At 43.2% G+C, this 22,020-nt stretch overlaps 1 protein-coding gene across 1 annotated transcript in view; it reads left to right on the top strand.

Moving 5' to 3' along the window:
- Window positions 1–22,020, top strand: part of pde10a (phosphodiesterase 10A) — a 215,097-nt gene that overhangs the window by 57,191 nt on the left and 135,886 nt on the right. Inside the window, exons 4-5 of the mRNA XM_033026353.1 lie at window positions 10,948–11,068; window positions 14,463–14,512. Of these exons, the coding sequence (XP_032882244.1) occupies window positions 10,948–11,068; window positions 14,463–14,512 (171 nt within the window). The remainder of the gene's footprint in view (window positions 1–10,947; window positions 11,069–14,462; window positions 14,513–22,020) is intronic.

Here is a 22,020-nt window from a genome sequence, read left to right as displayed (position 1 = left end):
AAAATTTAGCAGAAAAATACTGTTTTACCTGATAAAATTACTGGGGACATTTCTTACCAAATGCCTAGTTTAATAGATTGGTAGTATATTTTAATGAATGAAAGATTCTTTATGATCACGAGAAATGCCTTGTTTGCATACCCAGGTACTCAAAGAGTCGCCACTGACAAAGTTACAAAGTATCCCATTTAGTACCCAATGGTTCCCCTTTGTTCTTGGCGGTCCCCGGTCCCCCGTCCCCCCCCCCCGGGTCCCCCTTTGTTCTCCTGCACAGAATCTACTTTCTCAGATCAATTATTTTCTACTTACCCTACTGCGCAGTCTTCTCGTGTAATCCTCTGGCTCTCCTCTTAAAATAATTTAGTGACAGATTATTTGGGTCGGAGAGGCCCTCCGACTGCCTAGACGCTTCTGTGTCCCCAGTGGCTTCCCGTTTTCAACAGGTTATTAGTCCAAATGAAGCGGAAAACCGCCTATCTTTTTGCAGGTGACTACCCTTGTCCTGTTGTCTCTAGGAGCCACTCGGGCTGGGAAGCATCCTTGGCTGTTTGTCTTTTATTGAACTGGCCTCTTTCCGACCCTGCTCGTAGCGTTAATTTTGTTGTGGTTACTGGTACTCAAAATTAACTCAGGCGACGCGGAGAATTCTTCAAGAAGGTCAAACCTTTATTTGCAAATTAAGGCTGGAACACTCAAAGAGCAAATCACTTGAGAGTTCACTCCAAACCAAGAGCTGCCCCTCTTAATGGCATGTTTAACTCTGTATGTCCCATCCCCGGTGCATTTCCATACCCAATCACTTGCAGACATTCCCTTATCAATAACCAATCGCATTTATTTTTCTCCTCCTTCCCAGTTATTTTCCATTCTGTAATCCTCCCTTATTTAAACCACATGTCTTCCCCTTCTTGGGCCCCTTATTTCTCTTAGCTAGGGCTTGATCCAGAGTTACAAAGGTCATGTAACTGTCACAACTAATTTACGCTAAGTGTTGAGCTAGCTTCGAGGGGAGAACCCAAACACCTTCCCCCTCAATTTATATAAACGAATCACACAAAGGCGAATATCTCAACATAAACAAGCTAATACAAACATGCAGTGCAAAGCTAAATCCAAACATGCAGAGTAAAGACAAATCCAAACATGCAGAGCAAAGCTAATACAAAGGATAATAGATAAAGGATAATATTTAAGTGTCTCAATCTCAAGTATTACAAACACCAAGAATATAAAATATAAAGATAACTAGACTAAGTGGGACCCGTTGGGCCCCAGCTAGCGGGAGGGCTGGTCACCCAACGGTGGAGAGGTCATTCCACCTCTCCACCAATTCCAATTTGCTCGCCACTGGGGGGGGGGGGGGCTTTCTGTTGCCCTAGTATGGGTGTTGTGGGCCGAAGGTACTGGTTTCTAGAGGGCTAGTATAGACATAGTGTGTCGAATGCTTGGGCTGGCAGCTCAGTCACTGAGGCCTGGCAGTACAGTCACTCGGACCTGGCGGGCTGGCAGCTGAGAAACTGGCAGAAATTCTGACAGACTGTGAGAGAGAAGGGGGAGAGGGTGGACTCTGTATGCATTATTGTGGTGGAAGTTCAGTGACTTACAACTGGCGGGCTGGGAGTTAACGGACTCACGGCTTGTGGAACACAGACACAGACACAGACACACACACCTACCTGTAGAGGCTGCTGGTGCTGTAGAGGCTGAAGCAAAAACGGGGTTTCAACTACATCCAACAAACACATTCACCATAAGTGCACACGGCGCCATCTTTACGTCCCCCTCTGGGTGAGCCACCACACTTCCAGGTTTTATAGTCCCTCCCCCCTGCCGCCAGCAGAGGGAATGGCGAGATTTTTTAGAACATTAATATCTCTCTGATTTTTCATCGATGGGAAAAATCCTCCAGTCCAGTCCAGCGGAGGGGGACTCTGAGCGAGGTGGCCAAAAATGACGTCCGTAAGTGGCGGCGTTCTCTCGGAAATCACATCGCAGTCAAAAGCGGTCAAGATCTTACTTTTAGTAATATAGATATACTCCTATATTATCTCCCAATATCCCTTGATTCTGTTAGCCCTTAAAGGTACATTTAACTCTCTCTTGAAAATATCCAGTGAATTTGCCTCCACTACCTTCTGTGGCAGAGAATTCCACAGATTCACAGCTCTCTGGGTGAAAAGGTTTTTCCTCATCTCAATCATTAATGGCATTCCCCTTATTCTTGCACTGTGACCCCTGGTTCTGGACTCCACCAACATCGGGAACATTTTTCCTGCATCTAGCCTGTCCAATCCTTTAAGAATTTTAGATGTTTCTATAAGATATCCTCTCATCCTTCGAAGTTCCAGTGAATATAAACGCAATCGATTCTTTCATCATATGTCAGTCCCTCCATCCCGGGAATTAACCTGGTGAACTACGTTGCACTCCCTCAATAGCAAGAATGTCCTTCCTCAAATTAGGAGACCTAAACTGCACACAATACTCCAGGTGAGGGGTAATCATATTGTGTATAAAATCATGAGAGGAATAAATTGGGTAGATGCACAGTCTCTTCCCCAGAGTAGGTGAATCGAGGACCAAAGGACAAAGGTTTATGGTGAAGGGGAAAAGATTTAATAGGAATATGAGGGGGGTAGCTTTTTCACACAAAGGGTGGTGGGTGTATGGAACAAGCTGCCAGAGGAGGTAGACGAGGCAGGGACTATCCCAACATTTAAGAAACAGTTAGACAGGTACATGGGTAGGACAGGTTTGGAGGGATATGGACCAAACTTAGGCAGGTGGGATTTTAGTGTAGCTGGGACATATTGGTTGGTGTGGGCAAGTTTGGCCAAATGACCTGTTTCCATACTATCACTCAATAACTCTTATTTTAAAGCTAATAGAACGGTGGTCGCTAATACAAAAGGCGTGCACTTACATATCAGTCACTCACCCTTCCCAATTCCCTAAGAGTAGATCAAACTTTTGCTCTCTTCCATGTAGGGTATGTGCATATTGTCTGAGGAGACCTTCCTTAACTATTAACAAATTCCACCCTGCCCAAGGGTTTGGCACTATGTTAGTCCCAGTCTATATCAGGAATGTTTAAATCCCCTCTTATGACAACACTATCGATCTAGCAGCAGCCTGCAATTTCCTGGCATATGTTTTTCTAATTCCCGTTGATTATTTGGAGGTCAAAAGTAAACTCCTGACAAGGTGATCATCCCCTTTTTATTTCTCAGCTCCACCCATATAGCCTTACTGGATGTACCATCAGTAATATCATCTCAAACTACTGCCATGATGTTCTCCTTAGTTAATAAAGCAACACCCCCTCCTTTTTCTTTACTCATGCCTCTGTCTTGCCTGCAGCACCTGTACACTGGAATATTAAGCTGTCAGTTCTCTTCCCCTCTTAGCCATGTTTCCGTAATGGCTACAACGGCCCAGTTGCATGTAGCTATTCATGCCCCAAGTTCATCCGCGTTACTCGTCAGGCCTCTTGCATGAATATAAATGCAATTGATTACTTGGTTCCTGCCATGTTCCTGTCTATAATGTCCACTGAACTTGTTTTCATCAATTTTCATGCTGAATTGCAACCTCTCACTGACCTCAGTCCTGCATTAGAACTCGCTAATATAACCATATAACAATTACAGCACGGAAACAGGCCATCTCGACCCTTCTAGTCCGTGCCGAACACGTATTCTCCCCTAGTCCCATATACCTGCGCTCAGACCATAACCCTCCATTCCTTTCCTGTCCATATAACTATCCAATTTATTTTTAAATGATAAAAACGAACCTGCCTCCACCACCTTCACTGGAAGCTCATTCCACACAGCCACCACTCTCTGAGTAAAGAAGTTCCCCCTCATATTACCCCTAAACTTCTGTCCCTTAATTCTTAAGTCATGTCCCCTTGTTTGAATCTTCCCTACTCTCAGTGGGAAAAGCTTATCCACGTCAACTCTGTCTATCCCTCACATCATTTTAAAGACCTCTATCAAGTCCCCCCTTAACCTTCTGCGCTCCAAAGAATAAAGCCCTAACTTGTTCAACCTTTCTATGTAACTTAGTTGCTGAAACCCAGGCAACATTCTAGTAAATCTCCTCTGTACTCTCTGTGCTGTAATCTAATTTAAAACCAACCGAGTAGCACTTGCAAACCTGCCCGCCAGGATATTGGTTTCCGTCTGGTTCATGTACAACCCATCCCTCTTGTACAGGTCACATCTGCCTCAAGAGATCCTATTGGTCCAAAATCTGAATCCTAAACCTCTGCACCAACTTCTCAGCCACAAGTTATTCTGCCCCCTTCCTTTTCTTACCTGCATCAAAGTCAAAGTCAATTTTATTCGTCACATGCACCCAAAGGTGCAGTGAAATGAATTTGCCAGCAGCGATACACTTAAAAAGAACACACAATACACAATAAGATTTAAGCATTCTTCACTGTGGTGGAAGGCAACAAAGTTCAGCCAGCTCTTTTATTCACCCATGGTCGGGGCCATAAACCCTCCATGGTCGTCGCTACAGATGGCCCGATGTACAGGCCCTCTTGTCGGGATGATCAAAACTCCGACGTCGGGACGGTCAAACACACTCCGCGGCTTGGAGGTCCCGAATTGGCACTTTCCTACCGGAGACTGCTGCTTCAGGATGTTATAGGCCGCAGGCCGGCAGTCGGAGCTCATCTCTGGCGATCCCAGGCAAGGGATCTCAGACTCCGGTTGGTAAGTCCACACCCTGCCCGCTGCTAGAAGCTCCGCAGACCACAGCCCCATTATGCCAGTCACCAGGCCACCGATCGGAGCACTCCTCTCTGGCGACCCCTGGAAAGGGTTCGCCCACTCCCCAATGGAAAAGGCCAGGCTGCGCCCGCTGCTGATGCTCCGCGCCCGACTCCAGGAAGGGCCGGTCCAATCCATGCTGTTAAGCCGCGAGGGAGGCGACATAGAAAGTCACATCTCCGTCGAGGAGGCGACTGAAAGCGGTTCCCCCCTTTTCCCCCCCATCACCCCGCACACATATGTCCTTTGTGCCAACATGCACAATGACTACTGGCAATTCGTCCTCCCCCTGGAACTGTCGTGCAGCCACTTGGAGCCATCCTGGACCGTAACATCAAGGAGGCAACACATCCTGCAGTCTTGATTGGTGCCACAGAAACCACTGTATGTCCCAATAACTAAGGACTCTCCTATCACTATGGCTCTGCCTGACTTTACCCTTCCCCATTGTTCTTCAGAGGCAGGCTGGTGCCACTGACGTGAATGTTGCTGCTGCTCACCCCTATCAGGTCATCCTCCTCACCAGTGTCCAAAAGGCTCTACCTGTTTGAAGGAGAATGGCCACAGGAGTCACCAGTACTCTATGCCCACTCCATTTCCTCGTGGTCAACCATTTGGTCTCTGCCTGTCCCTTAATTATACAATGCCCTCCATAATGTTTGGGAGAAAGACCCATCATTTATTTATTTGGCTCTCTATTTCATAATTTGAGATTTGTAATAGATAAAAATCACATGTGGTTAAATTGCACATTGTCAGATTTTAATAAAGGCCATTTTTATACATTTGGGTTTCACCATGTAGAACTAACAGCAGTGTTTATACATAATCCCCCATTTCAGGGCTCCATAATGTTTGGGACACAGCAATGTCAGTTAAATGTCAGTATTCATGTTTAGTATTTTGATGCATATCCTTTGCATGCAATGACTGCTTGAGGTCTGCCATTCATGGACATCACCAGTTGCTGGGTGTCTTATCTGATGATGCTCTGCCAGGCCTATATTGCAGCCATCTTTAGCTTATGCTTGTTTTCAGAATCAGAATCAGGATCACACTTTATTCGCCAAGTATGTTTTGCAACATATGAGGAATTTCATTGGCCAGGTCAGTCATACAATTAAAAGCAACAGATCACTCAAAAAACACATTTTAACATGAACATCCACCACAGTGACTGCTACACATTCCTCACTGTGATGGAAGGCGAAATAAAGTTTGTCCTTCTTTAGTCCTTCCTCGGTAGTGGGCCTCGAGCCCCCGTTGACGTGATGATCTTAACTCCTGTAGCTGGCGGTGTTTGGGCCCTCCGCGTCGAGGCGCTTTGCTCCTGCATCGGGGCATGTCAGCTCCCTCGCGCTGGACAATCGAACCTCGCGTCGGGGTTGGTCGAACCTTCCGCGACGTAGGGGCTCTCGACTCGGCCTCACCGAGACTGCGAGCCCTTGGTGTTGGTTCCGCGGTGGGAGTGACCCAGGCAAGGGATCAGCTCCGAGGAGGCCTCCAGCTCCATTGATGGTAGGCCGCAGAACCCGGAGAATGTGATCCGAAAATTGATCACATCTCAGGGAAGGTAAGAATCTGAAAAAAAACTTTACCCCGATCCCCTCCCCCCTCCCCCCTCCCCCCACATAAAACAAACCGGAGAACATTAAAATAAACTTTTAACGCACTAAAAAATAAGAGAAAGAAAAAAAATACGGACAGACTGCCAGTAGGGCAGCCAACTCCCCGGCGCACCTGGTGGTCATTGTGGGGGCTAGTCCCCTTCAGTTTTCTCTTCAACATGTAAAAGGCATGCTCAGTTGGGTTGATTGACTTGGCCACTCAAGAATTGAACATTTTTTAGCTTTGAAAAACTCCTTTGTTGCTTTAGCAGTATGTTTGGGATCATTGTCTTGCTGTAGAATGAACCGCCGGCCAATGAGTTTTGAGGCATTTGTTTGAACTTGAGCAGATAGGATGTGTCTATACACTTCAGAATTAATTATGCTACTACAATCAGCAGTTGTATCATCAATGAAGATAAGTGAGCCAGTAACTTCAGCAGCCATACATGCCCAGGCCATAACACCCCCACCACCGTGTTTCACAGATGATGTGGTATGCTTTGGATCTTGGGCAGTTCCTTCTCTCCTCCATATTTTGCTCATGCCATCACTCTGATATAAGTTCATCTTCATCTCATCTGTCCACAAGATCTTTTTCCAGAACAGTGGTTGCTCTTTTAAGCACCTTGGCAAACCGTAAGCTGGCTACCCTATTTTTGCAGCTAACCAATGGTTTGCATCTTGCAGTGTAGCTTCTGTATTTCTGTTTATTAGGTCTTCTATGGACAGTGGTCACTGACAAATCCACACCAGACTCATGAAGAGTATTTCTGATCTGTCTGACATGTGTTTGGGGATTTTTCATTATTATAGAGAGAATTCTTCTGTCATCAGCTGTGGAGGTCTTTGTTGGCCTGCCAGTCCCTTTGCGATTAGTAAGCTTACCAGTGCTCTCTTTCTTCATAATGATGTTCCAAACAGTTGATTTTGGTGAGCCTAAGGTTTTGCTGATGTCTCTAACAGTTTTATTCTTGTTTCACTGTCTCACAATGGCTTCTTTGACTTTCATTGTCACAACTTTGTTGCTCATGTTGATAAACAGCAGTAAAAGTTTCCAAAGGTGATAGAAAGACTGGAGGAAGACTAGGTGCTGAGAGCTCTCTTATACCTGCATTAAGGAGGCAATTAAACACACCTGAGCAATTACAAACACCTGTGAAGCCATGTGTCCCAAACATTATGGTGCCCTGAAATGGGGGGACTATGTATAAACACAGCTGTAATTTCTACATGGTGCAACCAAAATGTATAACATTGGCCTTTAATAAAATCTGACAATGTGCACTTCAACCACATGTGATTTTTTTTTTCTGTTACAAATCTCAAATTGTGGAGGCAAATAAATAAATGATGGGAGGTACACAAAAATGCTGGAGAAACTCAGCGGGTGCAGCAGCATCTATGGAGCGAAGGAAATAGGCAACGTTTCGGGCCGAAACCCTTCTTCAGACTGAGATCAGTCTGAAGAAGGGTTTCGGCCCGAAATGTTGCCTATTACATCAGTCTGAAGAAGGATTTCGGCCCGAAACGTTGCCTATTTCCTTCGCTCCATAGATGCTGCTGCACCCGCAGAGTTTCTCCAGCATTTTTGTGTACCATCGATTTTCTAGCATCTGTAGTTCCTTCTTAAACAAATAAATGATGGGTCTTTCTCCCAAACATTATGGAGGGTACTGTAATGCGGTGGTCATACTTATCTATGAAACTCTAATTCCTGAGGACAATCCTGAGGCCGTCCAGCAACAGATCTAACACACTCTGTAAGGAGCTGCACCTGGGCACACATCCCAGAGGTGTAGTCATCAGTGACACCAACAGTTTCCATGATACTGCAGGAAGAGCATTCCACCATTGTACCTGCCATCACTAATGCACTTAAACCCTGAGGTAAAAAAGCACAACAATCACACACCAGAAACAGTAGATCATACCGTTACTTCCTGACACCCTCTACTCAGCCTTTTTTTGGGCCTCCTCACTGAAGTCTCTTAAGCCAAAGCTTCATATTTGTCCTCAACACAGCCACTCTCCCAACATAGACATTCCACTACACCTTGCCTTTTATTAGCTACTCAATAAGCTAATCAGTCCGCCTAAACCTACCTGTTATACCAGTTGCTAACACCCTCCCATTCCCACACTAACCTTTCTGTCCTGGGCCGCCTCCGTTGTTAGAGTGAGGCCCAGCGCAAATGGGAGGAACAGCACCCTATTTCGCTTGGGCAGCTTGCACCCCAGAGGTATGCACATTAACTTCAAGTAACCCTTGATTTCCCTCTCTCTCCATCCCTCCTCTTTCCCAGTTCTCCGACCAGTCTTACTGTCTCCGACTGCATTTTATCTGTTTGTTTTGTTGTTGACTTCTCCCAGCTAACAATGGTCTATTCTACATTTTCCTTGATTTCCATTCCCTTTGTCCGGTTTTCACAATTTACACTTCCTTATCTATGTATCTCCCTCTCCCCTGACATCAGTCTGAAGAAGGGTTTCGACCCGAAAGGTCACCCATTCCTTCTATACAGAGCTGCTGCTTGTCCCGCTGAGTTTCTCCGACATTTTGTGTATACCTTCTAGCTAATTAATCTGCAGCCTTTTGAAATCTGCTGCTGCTGCCCCAACACTGAAATACACTAACTTAACCAATCCAATGGCTTTTGAAATTTCCTGCTACTGCTCCAATACAGAAATACACTGACTCCGCCAATCCAATGGCTACCTATATCAGCTAAATCAAAATATAAAATCCATGTTACTTTGTTATGCAATTGCTCGCCCCTACCCCCCCCAAAAAAAAATTTGCCTCAGAAATATGAAACAAATTTTAAGGCCCGTGAAATTCTAAATGACACAATCAGCTTGTGCCCATAAGATGTCCAGAAAATTAATGTTTTTAAAAAAAGACAGTGCTAGAGTAACTCAGCAGGTCACTTTACTGAAAATTAGTGTGAACATATAACCAGATTTTACTTCACACTTCTCTAAAGTATTCTTTTTATTCTTTTGTATTGACTAAATCTTAGTCAATTCAAGCCTTAAAAATATATCACATAACCAATAAAGTTTAGAAGTGAATGCTAAAAAAAATCAAAATGAATTACAATAGATACTTCAAGTAAAATTCTCAATATAGTACACAATAGGATATAAAAGTTTGTGATCCAAATAGTGGACATTTACATTTTCGAAGCATTTTTTTTCACCATTTTCCAATTAACCCAAATCTTAAAATGATTTTCAGTTGATTAAAAATCTTGAATTATATATACTATATAATTACAATATCTATATATATATAATACTAAAAGTCTCATCTTGTTTGACTGTGAGAACAAGGAAACTACGCCAAAACGGTACACAATAGCGGGAAAATGTTTGCAGAATCTTACTCAGCTTTTTCCCGTGGTCGTTAGTATCGGGTTTCTTCACAGTTGATGTTATATTTCACGTTATTGATATTTAAAGTTTAAAAAAAGGCAACTTTGAAAATAATAATTGCCTGTGAGAGGGAGACTTTTCTAGCAGCTTCCAGTGATGTTGTCACAATGCCATCTCACAGTCATCTAATCACAATGGTATCTCATTTACACAAGCTGCCGTGAAGATCCTGTAAACCGAAAATGACATCACAATAGCATCTCAGGCACATGCTGCAGTGAACATTCCAAAAACCGAAAATGACATCACAATGTGATCTCTGATGCTGATCTCTGTTGTAAGGAGAGGGATGTAGTGGGGGAGAATTGAAAGTTTTAAAGTGACATTTAAAAGTTGGATTTCTTCAAATCTGCACTGGCAGTTAGGCAGTTGTGACATCACAATGCCCTACCGGCTACAATGTTTCTATCCCAAAACACTGAGTCCTGCCCAGCAAAGTTTAATGATTAGATTTGGATAACAAAAGATGACCTTGTTGGTGGCACCTACATCACATTAAATCTTAGTGCAATTGCATTTTTTTTAAAAAGTTTAAAATGAACTGCATAGTTGGTGGATATGGGTGAACGGTGCAATATTGCATTGGGGGAACGGCTTGCATTGGGGGAATGGGTGAGTGGTGGAATCTTACGTTGGGGAACGGGTTGCGTTGAGGGACCAGGCCTCCGTGTGACAGGGACCAACGGGTAAGTGGTGGAATCTTACGTTGGGGAACGGATTGCATTGGGGGACCAGGCCTCCTGTGGCGGCTATGGGTGAGTGGTGGATTATTGCATTGGGGAACGGGTGCGTGGTGGAAATGGGTTGCGTTGGGGGAACGTATGAGTGGTGGATTATTGCGTTGGGAGATGGGGCCCAACAAGTCCCACTTGGTCTAGTAATCTATAAAGCACTGACAAGTACTTGGCTTTGACATTCTTCATTACAAACTAATATTAGATTTTTAGGCATAACAATTAGTACTCTGCAAGACTTAATTGCTACTGCATATTTAAGTACAATTTTATCATCAATTAAATGTTTTGCATACTTAGCTATGGCTTTGATTTTTTTATGATTATAAGTATTGAAAAGACTAATTTTCAAAAGCAATGCATTATTTTCTCTAATTTACATAGTACTTGGACAGCAACATGCAGTCAGTGGTTCAAGAGTTAAATACCCACGTAGAAAAGTATGATGATCTTGCCGCTGATAATAAACTAGTTATCTATGAATTATCCAACATCATAAAAACAGGTAAGGAATTAAATCCTACATGTGGATAGTTATATGGGATTTCAATTAGTCTTTTTAAAAAAATCGAACAATAATGTCATTTATTTTTTCATTTCCCTTCCTATTCCTATGGACTACTTTTTTCTCTATCCTTGTTGTTTGAGAGGTCTATATTTATACACAGCAACAACCATGTTCAGAAATTAGTGACATTGCAAGGTGTGCAGAAAATGTGCAGTTTGTTCAGTCCACATTTATTTCAATTTTTTAAATTTCCGTCATACCACCATAAAACTATACAGTATGATTCTCTTCTATCAGATTTGCATAATGTATCTATCTTTATTTTAATAGAGGGTGTTTAATATGTCAGTAAAATATTTATTGGAATTTGAATTTATATTAGAACAGTTCAATTGAATGGTTGGAACTGCTTATCTGCTTGAATGGATCAATAGTGAAATAAAATTAACATTATGGAGAAAGAATTTGGGAAAATTGGATGGGGGAGGAGGACGGGGAGAAGGATTAGTGACGATAGTTGCGAAAAAACATAAGAAATCAATTACTCTAATAGGGATTCCAAGGGATGGAAAAACAAATATGTTGACAGTCATATAAAATATATGATAGAGATAGAATAATCATGAAATGTGTCAGTCAGCCATTCTACACCAGAATTCTGTCTCTTTCCTCCTCCTCCATTTAAGTAAACTGTCGTGAAGAGTTAATGAAAAGTTAAAGGAGGTGTAGTTTTGGCAGCATGTACAAAGTAGTATGCAAGAACTCCACTGGGAAAAATATATTGCTGAAACAGAGAAACAGAGAAACAAAGGAAATGCAGATGCTACATCTCTTTTAACTTTTCATTAAAAATAATGAAAAAAAGACAGTGCTGGAGTAACTCCATGGGTCAGGCAGCTTCTCTGGAGATTGATTACAGTAGGGGGAGGGAGTAAGCTGGAAGAGCGGGATGGGCAGGAGAAAGCCTGGCAAGTGATAGGGGGGTACAGGTGAGGGAGTTTTTTGATCGGCAGATGGTTGGGCAATTGCCAGAGATGAAAAGGTTAGATAAATTTCCCATTGTTTAAGAAGGAACTGCAGATGCGGGAAAATCGAAGGTACACAAAAATGCTGGAGAAACTCAGCGGATGCAGCAGCATCTATGGAGCGAAGGAAATAGGCAACATTTCGGGCCGAAACCCGTCAAATTTTCCAGACTGATCAGATATATCGAAGGACACTTTGGGAAGTTTGAGAAGAAATTGGAGGATTGGCTGAGATATATAATCATCGTGTTATGTGGGTGAGGTGGCGGAAGAATGGAAGGTGGCTAATGATGTGTCATTTAAGAAGGGCAGCAAAGAAAAACCTGAGAATAATAGATCAGTAAGCCAAATGGGCGACAGGAAAGTTACTGAAGAGGATTCCGAGGAATAAGATATATGTACAGATAGACACAAAGTGCTGGAGTAACTCAAATGGACAGGCAGCATCTCTTGAGAGAAGGAATGGGTGACGTTTCGGGTTGAGATATGGGTTTCGGCCCGAAATGTTACCCATTCCTTCTCTCCAGAGATGCTGCCTGTCCCTTTGAGTTACTCCAGCATTTTGTGTCCATCTTCGGTTTAAACCAGCATCTGCAGTTCCTTCCAACACAAGATATACATACATTTCTTTAAAGGCAGGAGTTGATTAGGGATAGTCGCATGTTTTGTGCCTGAAAGATCATATACATAGAGCATCATTCCAGGGCAAGACTTGCTTAGTAAACAATGGGACTGTGGGGAAACTGCTAGAATCAGTTATTAAAGATGGGATAGCAGCACATTTGGAAAGTGGTGAAATCATTGGACAAAGTCAGCATGGATTTATGAAAGGTAAATCATGTCTGACGAAACTGGTCTGTAATTCCCCGTTTTCTCTCTCCCTCCCTTTTTAAAAAGTGGGGTTACATTAGCTACCCTCCAATCCTCAGGAACTACTCCAGAATCTAAAGAGCATACTATTGAAGGGTCAATAATACCGTTCCATCAGAATAATCATTCTTGTTGTTTCTGGTTCCTGCCCGCAGCCTCACTTGGAAATGCACCAGAAATCTTCTCTTGCAGCACTATTGCTAATTCCTCCCACATCATAAAGGCACCCCCCCTCTCCCCCCCCCCTCCCCCCTGCCACCTCTCCTTTACCTCTACCCGTATTACTCCTGTAGCATCTGTACCCTAGGAGATTTATGTCCAGCCCCTCGCACAGTCATATTTTTGTTATGCCTATAATATCCCAGTCTCCTGAACCAATCATGCCCTCAGTCCCGCCGCCTCATCAAGCCTTTTGCATTGAAATAATTGAAATTAACCACTGGTCTCTGCTTTCTCTATGCTGTACTCCTGGCTGTCCAGTCTACTAAACCTGTTCTCTTTGAGTATAATATTGGCCCCAACTTCTCATCTGCCTTTTTTACCTTTTTTTATCTGCTTCTTTTCTGCTCTTGTGCCCATACCATCACCCAGGACAATGGTCCCCCTCTAGTTCACGTCAATCCATCTCTATGATCTGAAGAAGAGATCCCAATGATCCAAGATCTTCTTCAGCTATGTATTAATCTGGTTTATCTTTTATTTCTGCCTTCACTACCACATGGCATTGGCAGTGATACAGAGATTACCACCTTTATTCCTTATTTTTAACATCTTTCCTCACTCCCTACATTCATCTTGCAAGACCTTGTCCCTTTTTCTACCTATGTCCTAAGCACCACAACCTATGGCTGCTTACCCTTTCTCCTGAGAATGTGCTGCAAGCACTCGGAGACATCCCTGACCTTGGCACTCGGGAGGCGACACGCCATCGGGGCGTTTCATTTGCAGCCACAGGATATATTGAGTTTCTTATCGCTGTGGCTCTGTCTGACTCCACAATTCCATGCTGAGCCTCAGCCACTCATGGTGACACAGATCTTACTGCTGTTTTGAAATGTCATTCCCTCAACAGTTTCTAAAAATATATACCTGTTAGTGTAGGAAGGCAAAAGAGAGAACCCTGCACGGTGTCTCTACATCCTTTACCTTTCCTAGTGATGAGCCAACTATCAGCAACCTGTACCATAGGTATGGCCCTCACTAATATTCCCATATGGTTCTCTCGGTATCCTAAATGATCTTGAATATGTCCAGCTCCAATTCCTTAACCCTGTCAGTGAGGAGCTACAGCTGGGTACTCTTCCTACAGGTGTAGTCACTAAAGGCAGCTTCCTCCCACATTTCACATGTTTAGAAATTGTTCAATAACATTGAAATTCAAAAATAAAATTCAATCTTATCTACAAAACATTGTTAAAGTCAACGTGGCAACTATCTATCATAATTATTTACATGTTTCTGCAATGCAATAACAATATCTCTGTTGCTCTTCACAGCTACCAGTGCGGACTCATTTGCGCTTTATTTCATGGGAGAATGTACCAATGTGAGTACAACTCAACACATGACCATCTAAAAATGAGAACATAGAGGATACAGTAGTATTTTAAAGCCAATGGCTACATTCTCTTCCCATGGCAATATGACAGCAGCTAATTTTCTAATTGATGCTACCTTGCACGTTGGAGTTGAAGAATAGAAGTAAATGCAATCCTAAATCTCCTTTGGTCAGGAAGCATCTGAGGAGGGAATGGACAGGAATGGACAGATGACGTTTCAGGTCAGCACTCTTCAGACTAAAGGTGTCCCAACCTGAAACATTGTCTGTCTACTCCCTCTACAGATGCTACCTGACCCACTGAGTCCCTCCAGCACTTTCTGTTTAGTTCAGGATTCCAGCATCTGCAGTTTCTTGTGTCTCTTAAATCTTCTTGGATGTTTGTCATATGAATTGTTTACATGTTAGCCTGCATAAGTTAATGATCCTTATTATTCTGTAACCATTTTACAAAGTAATTGTACTAATATAACTTTCATCTTTATTGATTTTAAGAAGTGCTTTCAAATTTGGATAGCTATTTTTAGTTTGGATTTAACGGGGAGAAACCTTTCTAAAAAAAACCCTCCACAACAAGGCAGATGTGATAGAATTACTGCTGTTGTTCATGAATTGCAGATTTAAGCTATTACATAATTTTGACAGAAATTTAGCTGCATATGTATGCAAAATAGATATTGGTAATTTAAGGTACGTTTATATGAAACAACTTTGATGCCAAGTCATAGTCCACCGAGTCATAGTCCACCGATGCCACGTCTACCGAGACATGGAGATCAGGTATGACTAAGTGCATGGCGCATCACCTCGTCAACGTGGAGAGATCCTGTAAACATCTCTGTTCAGGGAGGAGTGGGTCTGCTATTGAGTCGGAGATCAAGGAGCGCACTACAGGGTGTCCACTCTGTCAGTCCTCGAGTCCTTATTGCTGAGTTTAGTGGTATCCCTGGCACCACTATCGTAATATGCTACTCCCCTCACAACAGCAGCCCTGAGGCCGAAGTGGACCAATTCTACTCTGTCCTCCAAGTTGCGATGGACGAGTACCTGCGCAGAATTTTCTGGCTGTGCTCGAGGAAGGGAAGGGGGGGGGGAGTGGGGGGCGAAGATGTGACTGGGAGAAAAGACTCATCTCCGTCCTGGTAAGTGACTGGGAAATGGTTTTCCCCTATTCTCCCCCACCACCCCACATAAAAAAGACTAAGAAACCTTTAGAACATACTTTTAGACACACTAAAAATAACAAAAAGGGTGAAAGGACCAACAGCTGCTGGCAAGGCTGTCACTACGATGGCGCCACCCGAGAGGAACATGGATAAATCGTTGCCGAAGAATCATTGATGAGGTGAAGAATAACAACCTGCTGGCCGTCCTAACCTTCATAACTTCAAGAAGGCGTTTGACTCGATTCATCGATGCGAAATGATGAGGATTTTGAACGTGTGCAGGTAGGACATCGAAGGACGACAAGCCGAAGCCAAGAAGCCGAATCTACATCACCCCGAAAGGACACGAACCCGAACGGACACAACGCCGAAAGGATCCGAAGCCAAACGGACACCACGCCGAAAGGACAATACGCAGAACGGACATGACGTCAAAAAGCCACCGAACGGACATGACCTCTCCGGGGACGAGATTTGTCCGAGACCTTGTCTGCTATTGGTCCAGACCCCTGCATCCATCACATCACTGGCCGGGGGAGACGGGAGGTGGGGCGGGGAGCTTGAGTTTGCGTTTGTAAAATGGTGGCAGTGACTCCAAGCTGCTGCTATTGCCACAGAGGCAGAGATGTGCATCACTGGCCAGGTGGAGACAGGAGGGTGGGGGAGAGGGGAGCTTGTGCTTGCATGGTGGGGGAGGGGGGAACTTGAGCTTGCATTTGTAAAATTGTGGCAGTGACTCCAAGCTGCTGCAATTACCACAGAGGCTTTTCAACGTAACGTTTGTTCCCCGTCAGAAGCCGAAAAACAATCTGACGGCGAACGGACATGACGTCAAAAAGCTGAAAAAAAATCTTATCGAAAAGAAAACAAATATAAATCTCTTCGATAATTGAAAAGCTGAAAAACAACTTTACATATCGAAAAGGAAACATATATAATTTTGTTTAATCCCTCAGGTAGAGGTAAATAGTAATCTTATTTAGACTTATTTACTTTTAGTCCCTCAGGTAGGGGGACAATAGTAATCGACTTTTACTTTCTGATAAACCTTTCAGTTTGACAATACATTTTGTTAAAGCAGCACTTGGTGGCAGAAAGCTCCTTCTCAGTGGTTACACGTACGTTGTGGACAAAAAGGTTAATGAAACCACATACTGGAGGTGTGAGAAATGTAAAGAGTGTAATGACAGAATTAAAACTATAAACGATACCGAGCAGGGTAATGCTTCTAATCATTCACACACTCCTGATGGTGCTCATAATTGTGTTTTGAAAGTTTTGGACAGTCTGAAAACTCGAGCTGAGCATACTGAAGAGGTTGTAATTAGCAGTGTAATTAATAATATCACAGAAGGATTACAACTTAGTGTTGCTGGAGCCCTGCCTAAGAGAGAAACACGAGGAAGAATGGTAAGACAAGCAAGAAATGTAGATGTAGTGGCCATTTGGCCTGTTTTGCATGTCATTGTGGATGGCATGTTCCTTTAAATTTTAGACTGCCCATTATAATGTGGGTGGGATTTATGACGTGTCTTTGGGCGTGTTTATGCAGCCTAACTGCTTGCGTGGTAGTTTAGTTGGTTTGATTCGTTTTGGAGTGAAGAGGGAGAAGGTTAATCCTTCGACCATGTCAAGCCACATGTCGAGCATGTCAAGCCACATGTCAAGACCATGTGAAGCATGGAGACACGAGGAGTTTTCTAGTATCTGAAGTAATGAGCTGGAGTTCGAAGAAGATTGCCTGAACAAGTCCGAAAAACCTTGGATGTATCTTACTGTTTTATATCTACAATAAAGAAAATATTCATTAAAAGACTGTGTGCTGAAGCTTTATGAAAGGAGAAGCTCTGAAGGTCTCTTGAGGCAGCTTGCATGCGTACCGAAGATATTCCCCTTATCCCGTCTCACCCAATTAGTGGCTAGGGAGTTAATTTCCTGAAAGATTTGAAAAATCTGCCGCTACATTAAGTCGAAGGCTACCTCCGGCAGGGGGGTAATTGCCAGTCCCAGAGAGTGGGACAGAAGAAGATAAGTAGAAGCGAACCTCCGGCGGGGGTAAATACCAGTCCCTGAGATAACGACAGAAGATCGAAGTGCGAAGGCTAAGACCTCGGAGAGGCGCAGCCAGAGCAGGACGACCAGGCTAAGACCTCGGAGAGGCGCAGCCAAAGAAGATTGGTTCCAGTCGTGGAACTGAAGAAGAAATACCAGTCCCAGAGAGTGGGACAGAAGATTTAATTGAAGACGGCAGGGCTAAGACCTCGGAGAGGAATAGCCAAAGAAAGAAGATTGGTTCCAGTTGTGGAACTGAAGAAGATCTCGGCCAGGAAGAGCCTTGAGGTCTATCATCAGCATCGGAACGTATCTGAAGACGTATCACTGGATTTGTGAGTACGAATCGATTATTACCTTTTGAATTAAAATCACGGTTTTAATTAAAAGAATTCTGTTACAGAGCTCAAGAAGCTGTTTTCTCCAGCGTGTCTGGGAAAGGCAGACCGACCTTGGATTGTTTTGAATCTCTTATGATAAAGCGCATTCCATTTGAATTAGCATCATTTATTTTGCACCTGGAATTAGAGAGAGGTTCTCTACATTATCGGTATGTTTTAGTTTTGGAAGAAATTGTTGATAATAACAAAGTCACTTAGAAGCAGAGACTTTTTCGACTAATTTAAAGACTTGGCAATTTGCCAAGACCTCTTTTAAATCATGAATAAAGATGAAGATGAGGGCAGAGCTATGCCAGAAGAGCCACTTGGTGGTGAAGAAAGACCCAGACAACTTGAAGAAACAGATATTTCACTTGCTGCCTGTCTGAGGGAAACCGAGAAATAGAGAAATGAATTATGGTTGCAGGTTACCAGAGTCATTGATACACAGAAAAAACTAATGGAATCAGAACAGAACGTGATCGAGGTGAAATCGTATATGAGCCAACTATGGAACCTCTACCAGGAGGTTGGCAAGAAACAGAATGTACTGCTGTGTTCAGTGCTGTCTTGGGAAGAACACAGAAGACATACTCAGTGGGATGAATACACGAAGAAGATATTTAATGGGTTCAAGAAAAATGCAGAGAAGTGGTTATCTGAAATTATGTCACAAGTGACGAGCTTAATAGCTGAAGATACTAAGCATGAAGAAGAAGGTGATGAAATAGAACCGGGAGATAGTATCTCAAATGTATCTTCACGAAGATCAGGCTGTAAATCTGGTAGCTCAGCCAGTTCGGTTTCGGGGGCTTCTGCTCGTTTGGGAGCCAAGGCTGAGTTAGCAGCGCTCTCAATAGAAGCGGATGCTATGAAGAAAAAACATGAGATGGCCCGACGGCAAGAAGAGATGGCGCGATGTCAGGAACAACTGGAATTAGATACAAAGTTGAAGGTGGCTAAGGCCAGAAAGGACATACTGGAAAGTGAAGGGTCTAGATGCAGCTCTAGATCGTCAAAGACGATGAGCTCTAGACAGAAAGCCAAAACTGCTCAGAGTGAATTGGCAGTTGGATCGATTCCACGGTCAAAGTCCACAGGATACCTTGGATTGGAAAATCTAAATAGGTTGAGTGAACCTTCAGCTCAGCAAATTGGTGCTAGACCGAAACTAGCTACTATGGGAACATCCGTACAAACTCGAGATGGACCAGTGGACCAAGGAGAAGGGAATCGGGTTGGTCTATTGGCACTGTTGAATAAGCAATCTGAATTCAACGAGATTATAGCTCGACAAAATACCTCTTTTATTCTGCCACCAGTTGAAATTCCTACGTATGGTGGAGATCCTTTGGTGTATGAAACTTTCGTATGAGCCATAGAAGAGGTATTAGAGACGAAAGTTAAGGATGAAAAGGAGCGCTTACGATTTCTGGTGAAGTACACAAAAGGAAGTGTGAAGGTGCTTGTGGAAAGTTGTCAGATGGAGCCAGGCAACCAGGGCTATAATAAGGCGAGAAGATTACTAAAGGAACGTTTTGGTGATGAATAGAGGATTGCGAATGCATACATTGAAAAGGCCCATGCTTGGAAAGAAATCAAGCCAGAAGATGTGGATAAATTGAGTGAATATGCAATATTTCTGAGAAGATGTTGCAGCTCGATGAAAAATAGTAAGATTAAACGAGAACTTACCAGTTTGAAGTTTGATCTGTATTTTATGAGGAGTTACGATGAGGGATTACGTGAAGAACCCCGCCAGGACGCATGCGTGTCATTCTTCAAAACAGCGGTGTGAAATCACAGATAACTGTAATGACTAAACATAGTAAGATTAGAGAAGAGATACCAGTTAAGTATATGATCAAGGGTGGGAGCGGAGGGCACATAATCCCTCATCGTAACTCCTCATAAAATACAGATCAAACTTCAAACTGGTAAGTTCTCGTTTAATCTTACTATTTTACTTCGGAGTCACGTGAGTGACCACGTGAAGATTTTAAAGCTCTGATTTCATGCCGTGGAAACGTGTCCATGCATCACGTCTGCCTTGACTGTAGGAGGAATAGTGTTAACATAATTTGGATATGAATTCAACATTGAAATCATAAAATTTATTGACACAAAATTATAACACTTTTATGGGTTTGAATTAATTTACAGAACTTAAATTTTTTTCTGCAAACGTTCCAGGTTTCATTACTGGTTTATTGTAAAATGATTGGAATGTTCTTTCCCCTGACCATCCTGCTGCTTCGAGGACTTGGTCCATGGGCACATCCAATTGTATTGCTGCCGATGTAGCTGCAGCCCTGGTGGAATGAGATTTAAAAATGTTAGTATCCACCCCAGCCTGTGTAAGCACCTGTTTCAGCCATCTCGAGATGGTCTGGACCGTCACTCTTTTGTGTGGTTGCTTGTGGCAGACCAGAAGTCCCTTCTCATTGTCTCTTAGGATTTTTATTTTCTCTATGTATAATGACAGGTGTCTAACTATACAGAGGCGGTCATCTGTAGGGTATGACCTAAATTGTATATTGAGGCCTGCTGATCCCTGTCTGTTCTGCTTTACTAGCTCGTAGATGTGGAACGTAATATTGTCAGGTGAGGAAGTCATGTTGTCCAGTCTAAGTTTATGCAGTGACTGCACCCTCTGTGCCGTGGCCAATGCCATTAGCATGACTGTTTTTAAAGTCAGTCTGTGTAGGGACAGAGCTGATGCTGGAGACCAGTTTCTGAGCGTCTTCAGGACAATGCTTACATCCCAAATTTGGAAGTACCTGGTTTTTGGGCGATTAGTATTAAAAATTCCCCTCATGAGCTTAGTTACCAGTGGGTGAGTCCCTACAGAGTAACGCTCTGTCCCTTGCCATAGGTAAGTCAACAGGGCACTTCTGGCGCTGTTGATGGCACTGTAACTGAGCCCCTCATCATAGTGGAGGCCTGCCAGATATTCCAGAACAGACGAGATGTTCATGTTTCTGTTGGTGATGTTGTTTTTATGGCAGTACATTTCCCACTTCCTGATATAGACCAGATATTGTTTTTTAGTCGATTGTCTTTGGGCTGCCGAGATCATGTTCGCTGTTCGGTCCGTTAGTCCCAATTGTTGTTGTGGTGTTTTTAAACTCTACAAATTAATAAGTTCAAATATTTATGTCATGGGTGGCTATCACCTGTTACGGGATGTAGCAATAAGTCTGGTCTATGTGGGATGGTAATACATGGTTCTAATACCATGTTTTGTACCACTGGGAACCATGGTTGAGTAGGCCATTCGGATACTACCAAAATACCAGACGCAGAGTCTTGTTGTATTTTCCTTAATACCCGACTGATGAGGCAGAAAGGAGGGAATGCGTGAATAAACAACTTCCCCCAATGCAGCGAAAATGCATCTGTCGCTGCTGCCCCAGGATCTGGTTCCCATGAAACATAGTTTGGTATCTGGTGGTTTAGTCTGGATGCGAATAGATCGATATCTGGTGTTCCATATTTTGCTGTAATATCAGCAAATACTTTTTTGTTCAACATCCATTCGGTGTTTTCATGAAATTTGCGTGACCTGGTGTCTGCCACTAAATTTAGTCTTCCTGGTAGGTAAGTGGCTGATATCCAAATATCTCTCTGGATGCACCATTGCCAAATTGAATTAGCCAGATTGTCACATGATATTGATTTGTTTCCACCCATGCGGTTAATGTATGCTACCACGGTGGTATTGTCTATTTGTAGTCTAACATGCTGGTGATATAACCCAGTACAATATGACTTTAGGCCATGGAATGCACTCAACATTTCCAAGTAGTTTATGCCCAGTGTGAGTAAGAAAGATGCCTCCTGTGCAGTCCATCTACCTCCACAGCTGGTGATGGTATTGGTGGCTCCCCACCCAAGT

Source organism: Amblyraja radiata, chromosome 8 (assembly GCF_010909765.2).
Source record: "Amblyraja radiata isolate CabotCenter1 chromosome 8, sAmbRad1.1.pri, whole genome shotgun sequence".
Classification (NCBI taxonomy): domain Eukaryota; kingdom Metazoa; phylum Chordata; class Chondrichthyes; order Rajiformes; family Rajidae; genus Amblyraja; species Amblyraja radiata.
This window is presented reverse-complemented; position numbering and strand designations above follow the sequence as displayed.